The sequence below is a fragment of the Micromesistius poutassou genome, assembly GCF_964030765.1.
Source record: "Micromesistius poutassou genome assembly, chromosome: 2".
Classification (NCBI taxonomy): domain Eukaryota; kingdom Metazoa; phylum Chordata; class Actinopteri; order Gadiformes; family Gadidae; genus Micromesistius; species Micromesistius poutassou.
In genome coordinates, this window is record NC_140272.1 from 6,380,182 (window position 1) to 6,395,517 (window position 15,336).

At 49.9% G+C, this 15,336-nt stretch overlaps 1 protein-coding gene across 1 annotated transcript; it reads right to left on the bottom strand.

Annotated features, from left to right (window-relative positions):
- Positions 1-264: 264 nt before the first annotated feature.
- On the bottom strand, positions 265-12,830 carry LOC311338478 (fidgetin-like protein 2). The gene is made up of 3 exons (XM_084463758.1): positions 12,711-12,830; positions 11,519-11,810; positions 265-4,130 (listed from the first exon to the last, which is right to left on the bottom strand). The coding sequence occupies exons 2-3, from the start codon at positions 11,541-11,543 to the stop codon at positions 2,974-2,976; spliced, it is 1,182 nt and encodes a 393-aa protein (XP_084319884.1). The 5' UTR covers positions 11,544-11,810; positions 12,711-12,830; the 3' UTR covers positions 265-2,973.
- Between the last annotated feature and the right edge of the window lie 2,506 nt (positions 12,831-15,336).

Here is a 15,336-nt window from a genome sequence, read left to right on the forward strand (position 1 = left end):
AATTGACCTACATCCTGCAGAAGCTGTGTGGGCGTGGTTCTGAAGCTGTGTTGGTGTTGGGTTGACGGAGGTGGGCCAGTGTTCTGGTGGTGATGGAGGAAGGGTGTGCTGTTATATGGAAGGCCAGGATCCTGAGCTCCAGGGTAGCTGAGATACAAACATTTTCTAATCTGGATTCAGGATTAGTGTTCAAAGAAATTACTCCCCACAGACGAGACGTGAAAGACTTGTTTTTGGCATAACATCTTCATTTCCAACAAACAATTTTCTTTTAAGGTACAGTTTTTTTGTGTGAGGTAGACTGACAGATCAACTGACATGAAATAAATATATTTCCATGTACGCCTTCAAAATGAGGTAGAAATGGTTACAGAGATGTACAAGATTCAATAACAAAGATACTGCTGAGTGACGATAACAACATTGAAATCCCACATTTTGCTGAACAAACTCCTCACCAGCGGCCATATCCATACAGTGTGTTCTCTGTTTACCCATAACACGGTGGACGTCTGTTGTTACCGGAAACATGGTTCTCAATGGGCCGTTAAAGCGCTTCAAATCTGGTGGCTAAGCGCTTGGTTATGGTTTTAAGGGGTCAAATAGTCCTAATTTTCTTTTGTTGAATCTCAGCACAATTGGAGACAGGTTGTGTTTGGATGCTTGTAAAATGTCATCTGAATTCTGGGTCGGCGATATAATCTTGTCAACAGAAACGCTTCTCAAAATGGCCTGTAAATAAGATGTATTTCCATCACGTGCTAAGCTGAGTTTCATACTAAATCCTACCATTAACGCAAACAGAAAATCTCCCCTCTGTGCAAGTTTTTATAAAGAAGGTTACCTTTTGACTAATTAATACAAAACCCAAGAAGGTTCAATTCCAAAGAAATAAAGTATGGCACACTAAAAGCTGACACCATCATCATCACGTCAACGATCTTAAAGTATAATCCGCATATTTTTATCCATTTGCTAAATCAACGCATCGCCTCCACAATCCCCACATGTCGTTGTTCCCCACAGTGCAGTTGTGACGCACTAAATAACCTGTGACACGTTAAAACTTCAAAATGATTACCAAGTGATATGATTTGAAAAAGTAACGATGCACATTGCTCACACATTCAATCCTCCCTGCAGAGTTCTCTATGCTGATATGTCGTCTGTCCAGCCTGAGTGCTTTACTTGTCTTAAGTTTGTCCATCAAAAGGCTTCCATCATTACTAACTACTAACACTTAACAGGTACATTTCCTCTCCGTCAAAACCTATACGAGAAATACATCTATACATGAAGAAAATATGGTTCATATATCTAAAAACATCAGCGATGTACATAATGGCATGTATTGTCCTTTTTTTTTTTTTTTTTAAGAAAAATATCTGAATTACATTCAACATTTCAGGCCTTGGTATAGCAACCTCAAGTTTAATTTCCCAGAGTTATGCAGGAATTATGCATGTCCTTTGTGTGTGTGTGTGTGTATGACTAGATGTGTGTATTGTGTGTGTGTGTGTGTGTGTGAGTGTGTATGTGCCTGTTTCCTGGTAATATAGAGGGCCCTCAACCACTTGTGTGTCCCTGAGGTGTTCAGAGTACGTTCTACTCCCTATCAAAGACCTGGCTCCACTATGATCCGCTCCGCAGAGCTCCCTATGACACCCTAAAGGTAAAACATACATTCTTATTCTTTCTTGTCTGAGGTAACAATATTTTTCCTGAGTATTCAATCACAAGACTATGAATCATTCTTTTGAAATAAAGAAAAAAAAGAAAATACTGGCAGACAGGTAGGCAAATCATCTTGAAACGCAGCGCGGAGCAACCATGGAAATAGGCACTGAATGGAAGGCATGGGTGTTCAGCTAACAGGGCCTGTGTGCACTAATCATGTGTGCTCATGCACCATTACAGCCTATTACTCCAGTCAACAAGCTGACCTGCCTGTCAATCATTGTAGCGTACGTTGACGGACGGATCACAATGCAATCGTTGGATTCACCTTTTGGTTTGATTGCCAGAATGACCATCTGTGCTCAGGATCCACTTGTCACTCTGCTCTCGCATCACACATCTCTGGAAAAATTGCCTACCTGTTCGTTCGCAGCGGGTGAAGCATTGCATGTAAACATCATGCTCTGGAGATGCCTTCTACCCCTTCTGCTTAGTACAATTTCAAAATGAATGAATATCATGGATTCTTCCCTTACACTTTTAGTACAACAGCCAGATCCTATTCATTATTTAATAAGCAGTGCTATAAAAAAAGTGTGAATGTTGAAAAGGTTTGAGAAAACTAGGAAGGGGAGGAGAGGACAGAGAAAAGAGACAGATAAAGAAGATAGTTAAACGACGATGAAACAAATGCAAAAACTTCTGGGTGAAGGAACATTCAGGCCTTGAGCGCTGGCTGGAGGCCCTGAGCTTTGGAATCGGCTTGTAAAGTAGCAGTGATTGTGCTGAAGTAGTTCGACCATTGCCTTTCAGTTATTGCTATCATTACTTTTTGGTCTGAGTTAACATTTGTGTTGCGGCAAACAGTATTGCAGTTCAAGGCTCATTACAAACGGCATATGGCCGCTCCACTGTGAATCCCACCTCTACACGTAGGTTGGATTGGAGACTCCACAGCCGCAGAAGTGAAATAAATAGAATCCTGAGAGACACAGTCAGGCAGACCTTTCTGACTCATAACACAATCTATCAATAATTTGGCTCAACCTCATTTATAACCCTAAACACACAGGAACCCCCCCCCCCTCCCCAGTACCCCTTGGAAGAAACAAAAATAGTGTAAATGACAAAGTCGAGTAGGATATGTTTGTGTCTTTGCCCTTTGCCCTCTGGTTAAATCAAACAGACTCTTAATGCCAAATCCATTCTCCCAGCGTTCGCCCTGAATTAAGACCCGTACTTTGCCTCCAGAACTCTGCAACCCTAGGCCGGTACTTCCGGTACCGGTTCAGGCTATCAGCGGCCCCCAGTGGCGTCCTCAGACCTCGTGTGGGATGCGGGTATCTTCATAGGCATCCTCTGAAGATGAGGGAAGCTGTTCTCCCCTGATCCACTCTCTCTTGCCAGGCCTGAGGGGGGGCTGTAGTCCCCTGCCCCGCCGTACGGTGATGTCATCAGGGCTTTTCCCACTTTGTAGGCCTGCTGGTCCGAGACCGAGCCGTTCATGTCGAAGCTGTTGCCGTGCCCGTTGGCGGGGCCCTTGCTGTGGCCGTTTGTGTGGCCGTTTCCATACTTGCGGTACCGGGAGCCCTCCGCCTCCCCTCCCTCACCCCCGCCCTCACTCATCTCAAAGGCCTTCCGTTTGACCGGTGCCACGGTCTCCGAGACCCCTCCCAGGCCGTGCGGAGGGTAGCCGTACCCGCCTCCCACCAGGGTGGGCCGGGGCGCCAGAGGGGCTGGGGCACTGAGCCCCGAGGGCAGGTAGGAGGCACTGGGGTGGCAGTAGCCAGAGGCCAGGCCGGGCTGGGCGTGTGGGTAGCCCACAGCGGGGTAGTTGTACACTGGAGTGCTGGGGTTGTAGCTGGGGACCAGTGTTGGCGTGGGCTGTAGGGAGTGCAGGGGGCCAGGGGGAAGAGCGGCACCGGGCTGAGGGCAGTACCCCGTGGACAGGTAGGTGCTATTGTAGGCAGGAGGGTAGTCCTGAGGGGAAGGGGCACTGCAAGAGCCAGCCCCACTATAACTCCCATCAGAGGCTAAGTTGCTTACTACCGTGACGCTGCCTGTGGCTGAGATGCCGACAGACCCGGAGCTCACCTTTGCCCCGGTTAAGGCCTCTAGTCCGGGGTAACACTCCATACCCTGGCCCAGAGCCCAAGGCTCGGGTTCAGATTTCAGGAAAGTCCCAGGCTCCAGGTAGGCCCCGGGCGCGTGTCTCTCATAGGGCAGCTCGAGTCCTGAGTATTTCTCGGCGTAGCGTTTGAGAAGAGACGAAGCGGTGAGGGCTGAGATGTCGTCGCTGGCCCAGGGGTACCCAGTGGCGCCGCGGCGTGTGCCGTAGGGGTCATGTTTGTGAGCAGCGGGGGGGGAGGTGGTAGAAGAGACGTCTAGGTGCTGCTCAGGCCACGGGGACAAAGGGCTGGTGTGCTCCGGAGACCAGTGCATCTTCAACAGACCTAGAGAGACAGAGGACAGAAAGCAGGAATTCAGCTTCATGTGCAAAAATCCCAAGGCTTTGTCTTTCTCCTTGAGGAGTTTTATACGACCAACACTATTCAATGTGCTTTGTTTACAGCTTTTTGACCGCCAAGCTTTTCCTAAAAGGGCATCAGAGACTAGGCCGTGCTCAGTTCCCCCAGTCTCCAGCATGACGCCCACACCACAGCCTCCAGACCAGTCGCTACGGTGATAAGCCTCTATCAGCAGGCACACCGCCCTCCGCCTTTTACCTCTCTCACTGGGGCCATTGTTCCCCCCCCCCCCCCCCCCCCCGCCGAGCGTGTGATCTAATGTGGCCAGCACCCCAGGGGTCCGGGGGCCCTGCTAAGAGGGGCCACAGTCGCTCTTCATCAGAGAATAGAGCCTTGAAACTGTTCCAATCAATTGAGTAGTAAAGAAGGGAAAATATGAATCCTAATCCGATTTCTGGAATTAGTTATTCAGCCATTTATTTTCTGTATTATTCCTTTGCCATAAGCTAAGGGCTCCTTGAGTGAAGAAACTGGCCCCAGCCCTGCAGCGCTCTCCTTAATCAAAGCAATGGGGGGACGGGGCATGGCCACGTATGGGATTATTTACAAAGTGTGCACAATGTGAACACAGACGTCTGGCTGCGTATGTGTGGATTACGGCGGGTTGTGTCACATGTCCCAGTGGGACCACCAGATGGGCCTCTAAATGTTCCACATGTTGATCCCAGAGTTAAACGATCCTTCAGTACAATAATCCCGCTCATCCGATCCGTGGATCCCGGCTCTCGCAGTCAGCATGGTCTCTCTAGGATCTTAGCAATCCTTATATACTCCAGCCGTCATGTGACCGTCCTCACCGCTACGGAAACACAAACACACTACGGGCTACGGGCCACAGAGACGTAAATACTATCAAGCTCTGCAAACCTTCTCAAGCTAACAATTTAGGACGTTTTGTTTTGTGATTTACTTTTTGACGTACACATAGCATTACACAGAAGCAGGTACTCCGAAATACACACAGTACGATATTTTCTTCGAGCAGAAGAAGAGATCAGAACACAAAGAGAGGTGTTGTCCCAGCAGTGGACTTCAGTCTACTGCTAATTTTGCAGTAGGCTACTTCACAGCCTGCTGCTAACTTTGCAGTAGGCTACTTCACAGTCTGCTGCTAACTTTGCTTTGGCTGCGTTCCCACTCTGTTTTTTCAGGGCTTTGTGGACCACTGATGCTTAGTCTATTAGCTAATTAGCTTAACCGTAGACCTATGGGTATTTTATGGTGTAAATATGAGATGGATGATATCTGTTGGCTTTTATTTATTGAAAAGACACATACATACGGTACACTGGATTGCCAAAGTATGGCATGCTAATTGAAATGCATTTGAGACAATGTGAACTATTTCATGGTAGGTGTGATCTATAGTCCCTCAGTCAGATTGTCAAAGACATGGTCCTTTAAGTTTCGATGGCACACACTGAAGACCAAACACAACATGGACATGATACTCACTGGACATGCTGGGCCGTGTCATGAGCCAAAGGAGATCTGCTTTGCCTTTCAATCTACTCCTCTTACCCCTACTTCACCAGATGGTCCGTAATCTGCACAAGACATATTCAATGGCAGCGGGTGGAGCTAGCCCTCAGAGAACCCCATCACATTAGTCCCACAACGGAAGGACTGCTGGATAAAGTACGGGATCAGAGGAGGAGTGGAGCGCTCCGGTCCGAGCGAAGACCAGACTGAGAACCAGACTAATGATGGATTAGAGAGCATGGGGCTCATGGGAGGTTCACTTCCTAGTGGCCGAGGAGCCATGGTGATGGAGCTTTTCTACTGGGATCCTGGAAGCATTAACTCAGGCTTAGCATTGTCTCTACATCGGGTGGATGAGGGGCAGATAAAGAAGGAGGAAATCTAAGAGTTTTAAGACCTGTATGTACATCTCTACACTCATTTGATTGTTATTATAACGATACTTAGGGATAGTGTAGAACTCCTTAAGGTTTCCTTATCTGAAATATCATTAACTTCCATAAACCACCTGCCTTGTGTATTATACTTATAGTATCAATGCTTTCCAAGGTATTTTGTGTTTAGAAGTGATTTGCATAATGATTAATAATCAGTGCTAGAAGCTGCCCTCCAAGCTGCCATGTGATGTTTGGACGTTAAGCTGCTGGCTGGAGATGTGGTATTTTCAGGATGGGGCCTGGAGCCCCCAACTCTAATCTAGGTCCTCATGTTGTCTTGGAGACACCCCTCCATGCTTAGCCATGCCTGGTTTACTAAGCAGAGGAGATGATGATGATGATGAGCACTAAGCTGGCTTGGCTCCTATCTCTGGTCGCTCTCCACAATTGTCATTAAGATGATAATGTTGTTTAGAACAACAGGGCGACACTGTGTTTTCTAAAGCCTGGGTTCTGGAAAGATCTGTGAGTAACGCAGGAAGGAAGGTGGAACAAACACACTAACAAGTCGTCTTATTGGACGTTGGTGTTATAAAGTGTGTGCGTGCCAGTACGCACACCAGTGTAAAAAAGGCTGAACCGGGAGCTTGTAAACAGGAGGTTAATCGATCCAATCAGGAGATGGACGAGGCCTCCAGCCCCTCCTACCTCCCCCACTCTCCGCTCCATACGCAGCTTTCAACGCCGTCCACTCAGTCCCACTGCCTGGCTCTGAGCGGCCGGCCTCTTCTTAATTATAGAGCCGGCCATGGAGAGGATTTGTCTGATCTCCTTCTATCTCCTGTTCCACCCTTTTAATCTCCAGTCCTCGGTGACTGATTCCAACGATTGCTTTCCTCAGTCAAAACTGCACCGGGTGGAGGTGTGGGTGATCACATGCACATCTGAGAAATAAGAATCTTTGTGTTTGCTGCCACGGCCAATCAGCAAGAATCTAGAGGGTAAGAGAACGATGCTTTGTTTGTCTTTTTCCTCAAGCATTCTCTATAAACACCATTAATAGTTTTACGACCATCTGTCCTGGAACTTTACCATTGTGTGTGTGCGGACTGTCCTGAGCGCATGCGGCCGGCCTCTGGTATTTGCAGTTTCAGTTGTGGTCCAATGCATGGTCAGTGTGAGCAATTAGGGGTTAATTAGATGAAAGTAGGGTGGGGGAAGGGAGCTGCTGGAATGGGCTTGGGGGGGTTGTGGCGCATCTAAAGGGGGCTGGGAGCCCACTGGGGGAATAAATCCTGAGGACGGGCGCTGGCCTCACTGCTGTGGTGCTTCCCACAATAAACAATGAAACCCAAGCTACAACAGACCAGGGCAGTGAGCACACCGACCTGCAGCCCAGAACACGGACTCCACGCACAAAGTTTTCCGAAGCATTTGTTTTTTGTGAACCCGGGTTTAGCGTCCACCGACTGACCAGTAAGTCCTGGTCATCTGAGTCAAGCCCCCGGAATGCATGGAATCCGACCTGAGCTCTATTTACACAGCACATATCCTCCTGTTCTCACACACACACACACACACACACACACACACACACACACACACACACACACACACACACACACACACACACACACACACACACACACACACACACACACACACACACACACACACACAGGGTCCAGTTCAAAGGAGATGAGGCACAGGGGTTAGCAGATGATGGAGTCCTGAACCAGAGTCCTGAACCAGAGTCCTGAACCAGGGTCCTGAACCAGAGTCCTGAACCAGTGTCCTGAACCAGAGTTCTGGACCAGAGACCTGATCCAGGCTCCTGGCCCCAGGTCCTGGCCCAGAGACCTGACCCCAGGTCCTGATTAATCACCGGCCGTTTTCTTCCACATTACTCACTGATCGTATTCATTAGGCTGCGCTGCCTCCGCTGGCAGGATCAATACAGAACATATCAGCGGACCGATGGGATATTAATATACCACAAAGCTGGGGTGCTTAGCCCGCCTAACCGCCATTAACCAGTCAACGTGCGGGATATTAATATTGTCACACACACAGGCATGGAAACACAAACACTGTGTGTGTGTGTGTGCGTGTGTGTGTGTGTGTGTGTGTGTGTGTGTGTGTGTGTGACAATATTAATATTGTCACACACACAGGCATGGAAACACAAACACTGTGTGTGTGTGTGTGTGTGTGTGTGTGTGTGTGTGTGTGTGTGTGTGTGTGTGTGTGTGTGTGTGTGTGTGTGTGTGTGTGTGTGTGTGTGTGTGTGTGTGTGTGTGTGTGTGTGTAAAAAACATCCATGCGAGGTGCGTATTGTTATGTAAGCAAGGGCCAGAGTCCAGGGGAGAGACTCTGCCCTGACCCATAAACACACACACATTCACATATACAGTATATATACACACACACACACACACATGAACATGCACATACATTTACATACACACACATACACACTTAGATATATATACACACACTGCACACACACACACACACACACACACATTAACACATATATATATATATATATATATATACACACATGTACACACACATACACACACACACATTTACATGGGCCACCTAGTGTACCGGCCAGCATTCTGCGGCACTGCATCCATCAGGCCACAGCAAAACCCCCAGACCCATCAATCAGGTGGCAGGACGGCTGTGTGTGTGTGGGACGACTGTGTGTGTGGGGACGACTGTGTGTGTGGGGACGGCGGTGTGTGTAGGGACGGCGGTGTGTGTAGGGACGGCTGTGTGTGTGTGGGGACGGCTGTGTGTGTGTGGGGACGGTGGTGTGTGTGTAGGGACGGCTGTGTGTGTGTGGGGACGGCTGTGTGTGTGTGGGGACGGCTGTGTGTGTGTAGGGACGGCTGTGTGTGTGTGGGGACAGCTGTGTGTGTGGGGACGGCGGTGTGTGTAGGGACGGCTGTGTGTGTGTGGGGGACGGCTGTGTGTGTGTGGGGACGGGGACGTCTGTGTGTGTGGGGACGACTGTGTGTGTGTGGGGACGGCTGTGGGACGGCTGCAATTTCAAAACGAGCGTGGCTCATCGCGGGCGGGCTTATGAGCAAAGTCAGAAAAGGGTTCTGATGTAGAAACGTGTTCATGTGGCGTGTGTGTGAATGATATACTGTATGTATGTGTGTGTGTTTATATGCAAGTGTGTGTGTGTGTGGGCAAAATCAAAAAAGGGTTCTGATATACAAAACGTGTTTGTGATAATATAATATATTATATATAATTATATATATATATATGCATGTTATATATATATATATATATATATATACACATATATATATATATGTATATATATGTGCGTGTTTGTGTGTGTGTGTGTGTGTGTGTGTGTGTATATGTGTGTGTGTATGCCTGTGTATGAAAAATACACACACAGCTCTCCTAGCTCTCCTGTTCCTCCTGCTGTGAAGTCCATGATTTATGTCCGTCTTGCTCTGCTTCTCCCACACCAAACACTCCCCCCTCCTCCCCCTCCTCCCCCCTCCTCCCCCTCTGGGTGGTGTAGTAGGAAAAGCAGGAGCGTGTCCGAGCCGCTGTGGTCAGTGATCCCTTCCCCCACTCTCTTAACTCTCCCTCTCTCTCTCACACACACACACACACACACACACACACACACACACACACACACACACACACACACACACACACACACACACACACATGTGGCAGGGGGCTGGCCCCTCTCCTTGCTCATTGTGTCCACTCATATATCAGCCTGCAGCTGACCAGTGCCTGGCTGTCCTCCCCATCTGCCCTTCAGTCTCTCTCTCTCTCTCTCTCTCTCTCTCTCTCTCTCTCTCTCTCTCTCTCTCTCTCTCTCTCTCTCTCTCTCTCTCTGTGTGTTTGTCTCTCTCTCTCTCTCTCTCTCTCCTCTCTCTCTCTCTCTCTCTCTCTCTCTCTGTGTTTGTCTGTCTCTCTCTCTCTCTCTCTCTCTCTCTAATGCTGGTGGCTGCTTGTTGTTTCTCCTAATTAGTCACCGGCCCGATGACCTGATAATCAGCCTCAGTCATGGTGTGTCATAACGGTGGTGGTGGTGGCGGTAGGGTGCCACTGTTGTGTGTGTGTTGCAGCGTTTTGTGTTTGCGTAACACGGCGGTGTGTGTGGAGGTGGCGAGGGGGGGAGTGTCCCAGCTAATGAGAGGTGGTTGACACCTTGGTCCTAATGATCTGACCATCATTACCGGAGCCCCCCCACCCTGCTTGCTGGTTCAGAGCCCACCGAGGTCTGCACCAGGGGGTCCGTCACTCGCTGGGCGCTGACCCCAGAACACGGCCAGTGTGGGGGGAGTCGGTGTGAGCCTGGACGGAGAGGGATATAGACGGCTTCTCTGTGTGCAGAAATCTAGCAAGACGGCGCGAGTCGTTCGGAGGCAGGAATGTGGCGGAGCTGTGAGATGAACCTTCTCCTCAGAGCAGACCACTCTCTCTCCTCAGAGCAGACCGCTCTCTCTCCTCAGAGCAGACCGCTCTCTCTCCTCAGAGCAGACCGCTCTCTCTCTCTCGTTCTCCCCAGAGCAGACCGCTCGCTCTTCTTCTGCTCTCTGGTTCCCCCAAAATACCAGCTGCTGGTGGAGCTAGTGTCCAGCTGGCCGCAGCACCGCAGTTTGTGAAAAACCTAGGCTAAACATTTAGTTTTAACGTATTGTTCTTTTGGAACTCCAAGGCAGAGAGAAGGCGAGATTAATCCCTGATGCATTATTCCAATCATGTTAGCTTCGTAATCCTGTTAAAGCTTGGGCTTGATCAATAGCCGGTCAATATCAGCATATTCATCAGCCGGGATAGCGACCTTCCTTCATTAGCATACCTAGCTTAGCACGGAGGGGGGGGGGGGGGCCTGGAGGACTCACATGCCCGTTGACAAGGACACACGCAGTGTTGTGTACGAATCATAAAGGCCTGCTGGAGTTATTACCCAGAGCGCACCAGCGACCAAGGACACCTGACTGACTGACTCACAGAGCGTTTGTGTCTATATCTACCGACTCACTGAGATCAGGGATGCACAAGTCCTCTCTCCACGGCCCCGAGACACTAGGACACTATTTATGGAGCCGCCGTGTTTTCACACGGAGCGCCTGGAAAAAACACGGAGCCGACGCTCCCCCTGTGAAATTCCCAAATTCCTGGCTGCATAGGCTGGAGGCTCAGCTGTGAAAACCATTAGCGGGTCCCTCTCCGTGCTGCTGCCTCTGCTCAGACCACACAGGCCCGGCCTCAGTCTGTGTGTCCCCCGCCTTATCACTCCCTGTGGCGCGTACGTCTTCATTAACCAGAGCAACAGAGAGCCAACTCGGACTTCAACACCGCTGTTTATCGGAAGTAATTCTTTATCTCTCGTTGTTACATAAAACACACGCACGCACACACTCACCCACACACACACACAGCCGGGGTCCTTACTGTATGAGGCGAGAGGACTGAGCATCCTGCAGCCCGAGGGGAGAGGAGGGGGGGTCGTGGCGGGCCGGGCCGGCCCAGTGCAACCGGACCTCTGTGGGCTTCCTCTGCTGCTGACGCAGGCGGAGACTGGTGGGGCCGCTGGTGGAGCTGGTGGGGCCGCTGGTAGAGCTGGTGGGACTGGTGGGGCTACTTAAGCTGCTACTGGAGCTGCTGGTGGAGCTAGTGTCCGGCCGGCCGCAGCAGCGCTCCATGGCTCATCTCCCCCTGCTGCCCTGCTCCGGAGCACTGGCACCTGGGGAACCACACACTGTTGTCAGGGCACATGACAACAGGGGCACACGGCCCCCTCCACTGATGGCCGCTCCACTGATGGCCCCGCAAAGTCTGCTTCCTGCCAGGTCAGGGACCTGTGGGACCCGCTAGCCGTGTGCTTCCTCAGTTACGGACTTCTACACATTTAAACTTCTAATTTTTACCAAAGCGCCTACGATGAATTGAAAGGCCGTTACATGCATGTTAAGATCCACTTGCGGCGTGTGTGTGTGTGTGTGTGTGTGTGTGTGTATAAGCGCACACGTGTGTGTGTGTGTGTATATACACAAGCGCACACGTGTGTGTGTGTGTGTGTGTGTGTGTGTGTATATACAAGCGCACGTGTGTGTGTGTGTGCGTGTATACAAGCGCACACGTGTGCTGGTGTGTGTGTGCGCTGTGGGGCTCCAGTCTAAACGCTGTGACAGAGAGGAACGGCTTCACTCTCTCACTGCTAAACCACACGGCCACCAGAGACCAGCTCCTAGTGGGGTGAAGACAGACGCAGACCGCAGACCACAGACTAGAGAACTTTGGACTCCTCTAGAGAGAGAGGGGGGCTTCACTCACTAATACTTCATCTCATTAGAGGATCTCCAAACGGGTCGGACTAACTAAACCGGGTTGAGACGTGCGGCCAGGCAGAATTTAAACCAGTGTGGACTGGTATGACAGGAGGGCAGAATGTTATTAGGAGTGACCTGTCTCCCTCATAGCCGCTACAGCGAGACTCATCACAAGACCAGAGAACATGGAAAACAACAGGAATGTGCAGAGAGAGAAGAGAGAGAGAAGAGACACACACAGAGACAGGAAAGGGTAATAAATGTGGTCAAGTGATACAAATCCAAAGCCTTACCCAGCCATCCAACCCACTCACCTGCTCATGCCGGAAATGTCTGGGAAATCTGAAAAAAAAAAAAAAAGCAATCAAATATGTATTCCAAAAAAGTTGTCCAGAGATGTGCAGCCGTGTGTGTGAGGCTCGCCTGCTCCGCTGTTCTGGGACCCTAGCCCCTGCTCCGCTGCCCTCTGCTCTCCCCTCCCTCTCTCTCTTCTCCCTCCCCCTCTTGCCTGGTGACAACAGAGCAGCACATAAATCCCCTCCCCCAACCATACCACCCCTCCCCCTGCTCTCCCCCTCCCTCTCTCTCTCTCTCTCTCACCCCCCTCGCTCTCTTTTGTTGAAACTATTTAAGCAGGAAGAGAGAGAGGGAAAAAGTGACCAATCATGCACTGTCAGAACAGAGCCTGTGTGTGTGTGTGTGTGTGTGTGTGTTTGTTTGTGTGCCTTGCATACTTGTGCATGTCCTTGTGTGTGTGTGTGTGTGTGTGTGTGTGTGTGTGTGTGTACTTGGGTACTGAAAAACACAAAATGTTCCCCTCCACCAATCACATGAGAAGTTCAGTGGTTGTCAATGACTTCTATTGATCGGTGCATCGATCTAAGCATTGTTTGAAGGGTGCAGTTCAAACAACCATGTCAATATTACCTAATTCCTGTGTAGCCCCTCCCTGCTCACGCACACACACATACCAGCGAACGCACACATGCAGCGTAGGCAGATAGTGGCCTCTGAGGAGGACCTTAGGTTTAATGTGCCAGATTAGATAATGGGTCTCCTGTGGTCCGGTATGTGGACTGGTCCAGTCCACGCTGGGAGGCCCCCCTGCTGCTCCACCACGCGGTTGTAGTTCTGTATTTAGAGTGAATGTGTAGCCGGCTGAGCTCCTCATGTTACCACGTTGTAAACACGCCCGGCCCTTGTGAGTGTACGCACACACACACGCACACATGCACGCACACACACACACATATTGATCACTGCACACATACAAAGCTTCCTAATTTGTCCATTGCTCAGGTGAGGTTTAACCTGTCTCTGCACGGCGTGTTTCAGGGTGTGTTTCAGGTTCCCCTCGGGGAAGGGACGGCGTTCACTGAGACATTTTCAAAAAATGTTTTCCTTTTTGTTATTCAAAGTTTAGTAATGAACAACCAAAATAATGCCACCTTAATGCAATTTCTTACATCTGACATCCACCGCAATAAAATAAAATACTATAATAGAATACTACAATCTAGGTCTAGATCTTTCTTCATGTTCTTGTTTCCACTAAATAATATGCAAAGACATTGTCATTAATACTTTAAGACATTAGTACTAATTTTCAGTTTTCCATCCACAGAATGTTCTTTGCCTGTGAAAAGAGGAACTTTACTGAAAGATCTTCTCAGAGGGAACAAGAGTAGAACCTAGTCTGAGCGCCCCCACAGGCTCCACCTGTTAGTGTTAGGAGAGGTTCTTTCTCTATAGTGGTGGTGTTAGCAGTGGTGTTATGGGTGGTGTTAGCGGTGGTGTTATGGGTGGTGGTAGTGGTGGTATTAGCAGTGGTGTTATGGGTGGTGTTATGGGTGGTATTAGCAGTGGTGTTATGGGTGGTGGTGGTGTTAGCGGTGGTGTGTGGTTAGCGAAGGTGCAATGGGTGGTGTTAGTGGTGGTATTAGCAGTGGTGTTATGGGTGGTGTTAGTGGTGGTGTTAGCGGTGGTGTTAGTGGTGATGTTAGTGGTGGTGTTAGTGGTGGTGTTAGCGTCGGGGGAATGGGTGGTGTTAGCGGTGGTGTTAGTGGTGGTGTTAGCAGTGGTGGTGTTAGCGGTGGTGTTATGGGTGGTGTTAGTGGTGGTGTTAGCGGTGGTGTTAGTGGTGATGTTAGTGGTGGTGTTAGTGGTGGTGTTAGCGTCGGGGGAATGGGTGGTGTTAGCGGTGGTGTTAGCGGTGGTGTTAGTGGTGATGTTAGTGGTGGTGTTAGCGGTGGTGTTAGCGTCGGGGGAATGGGTGGTGTTAGCGGTGGTGTTAGTGGTGGTGTTAGCAGTGGTGGTGTTAGCGGTGGTGTTATGGGTGGTGTTAGTGGTGGTGTTAGCGGTGGTGTTAGTGGTGATGTTAGTGGTGGTGTTAGCGGTGGTGTTAGCGTCGGGGGAATGGGTGGTGTTAGCGGTGGTGTTAGTGGTGGTGTTAGTGGTGGTGTTATGGGTGGTGTTAGCGGTGGTGTTAGCGGTGGTGTTAGCGGTGGTGTTAGCGGTGGTGTTAGCGGTGGTGTTAGCAGTGGTGGTAGCGGTGGTGTTAGCAGTGGTGGTAGTGGTGGTGTTAGCGGTGGTGTTAGCAGTGGTGTTATGTGTGGTGTTAGCGGTGGGGTAATGGGTGGTGTTAGCGGTGGTGTTAGCGTCGGGGTAATGGGTGGTGTTAGCGGTGGTGTGTGGTTAGCGGTGGCGTTATGGGTGGTGTGATCATGGTGCTGGAGCATGAAAGGTTGTGTGAAGGCCCTCCGTCAGGTGAATCCCAGGCCTGCTCCACCTGATGTGATACTCAGCTCTTTCACCTGCTGACCGACCCAGACAAAAGAGAGAGAAAAACAAATAGCCACGCTGTTATTGTGAAGTGCAACAGGAAAACAATACGTCCATACAAGCAGCCAATGGGTTGCTGACGCTGTCCTTCTGAAGCCA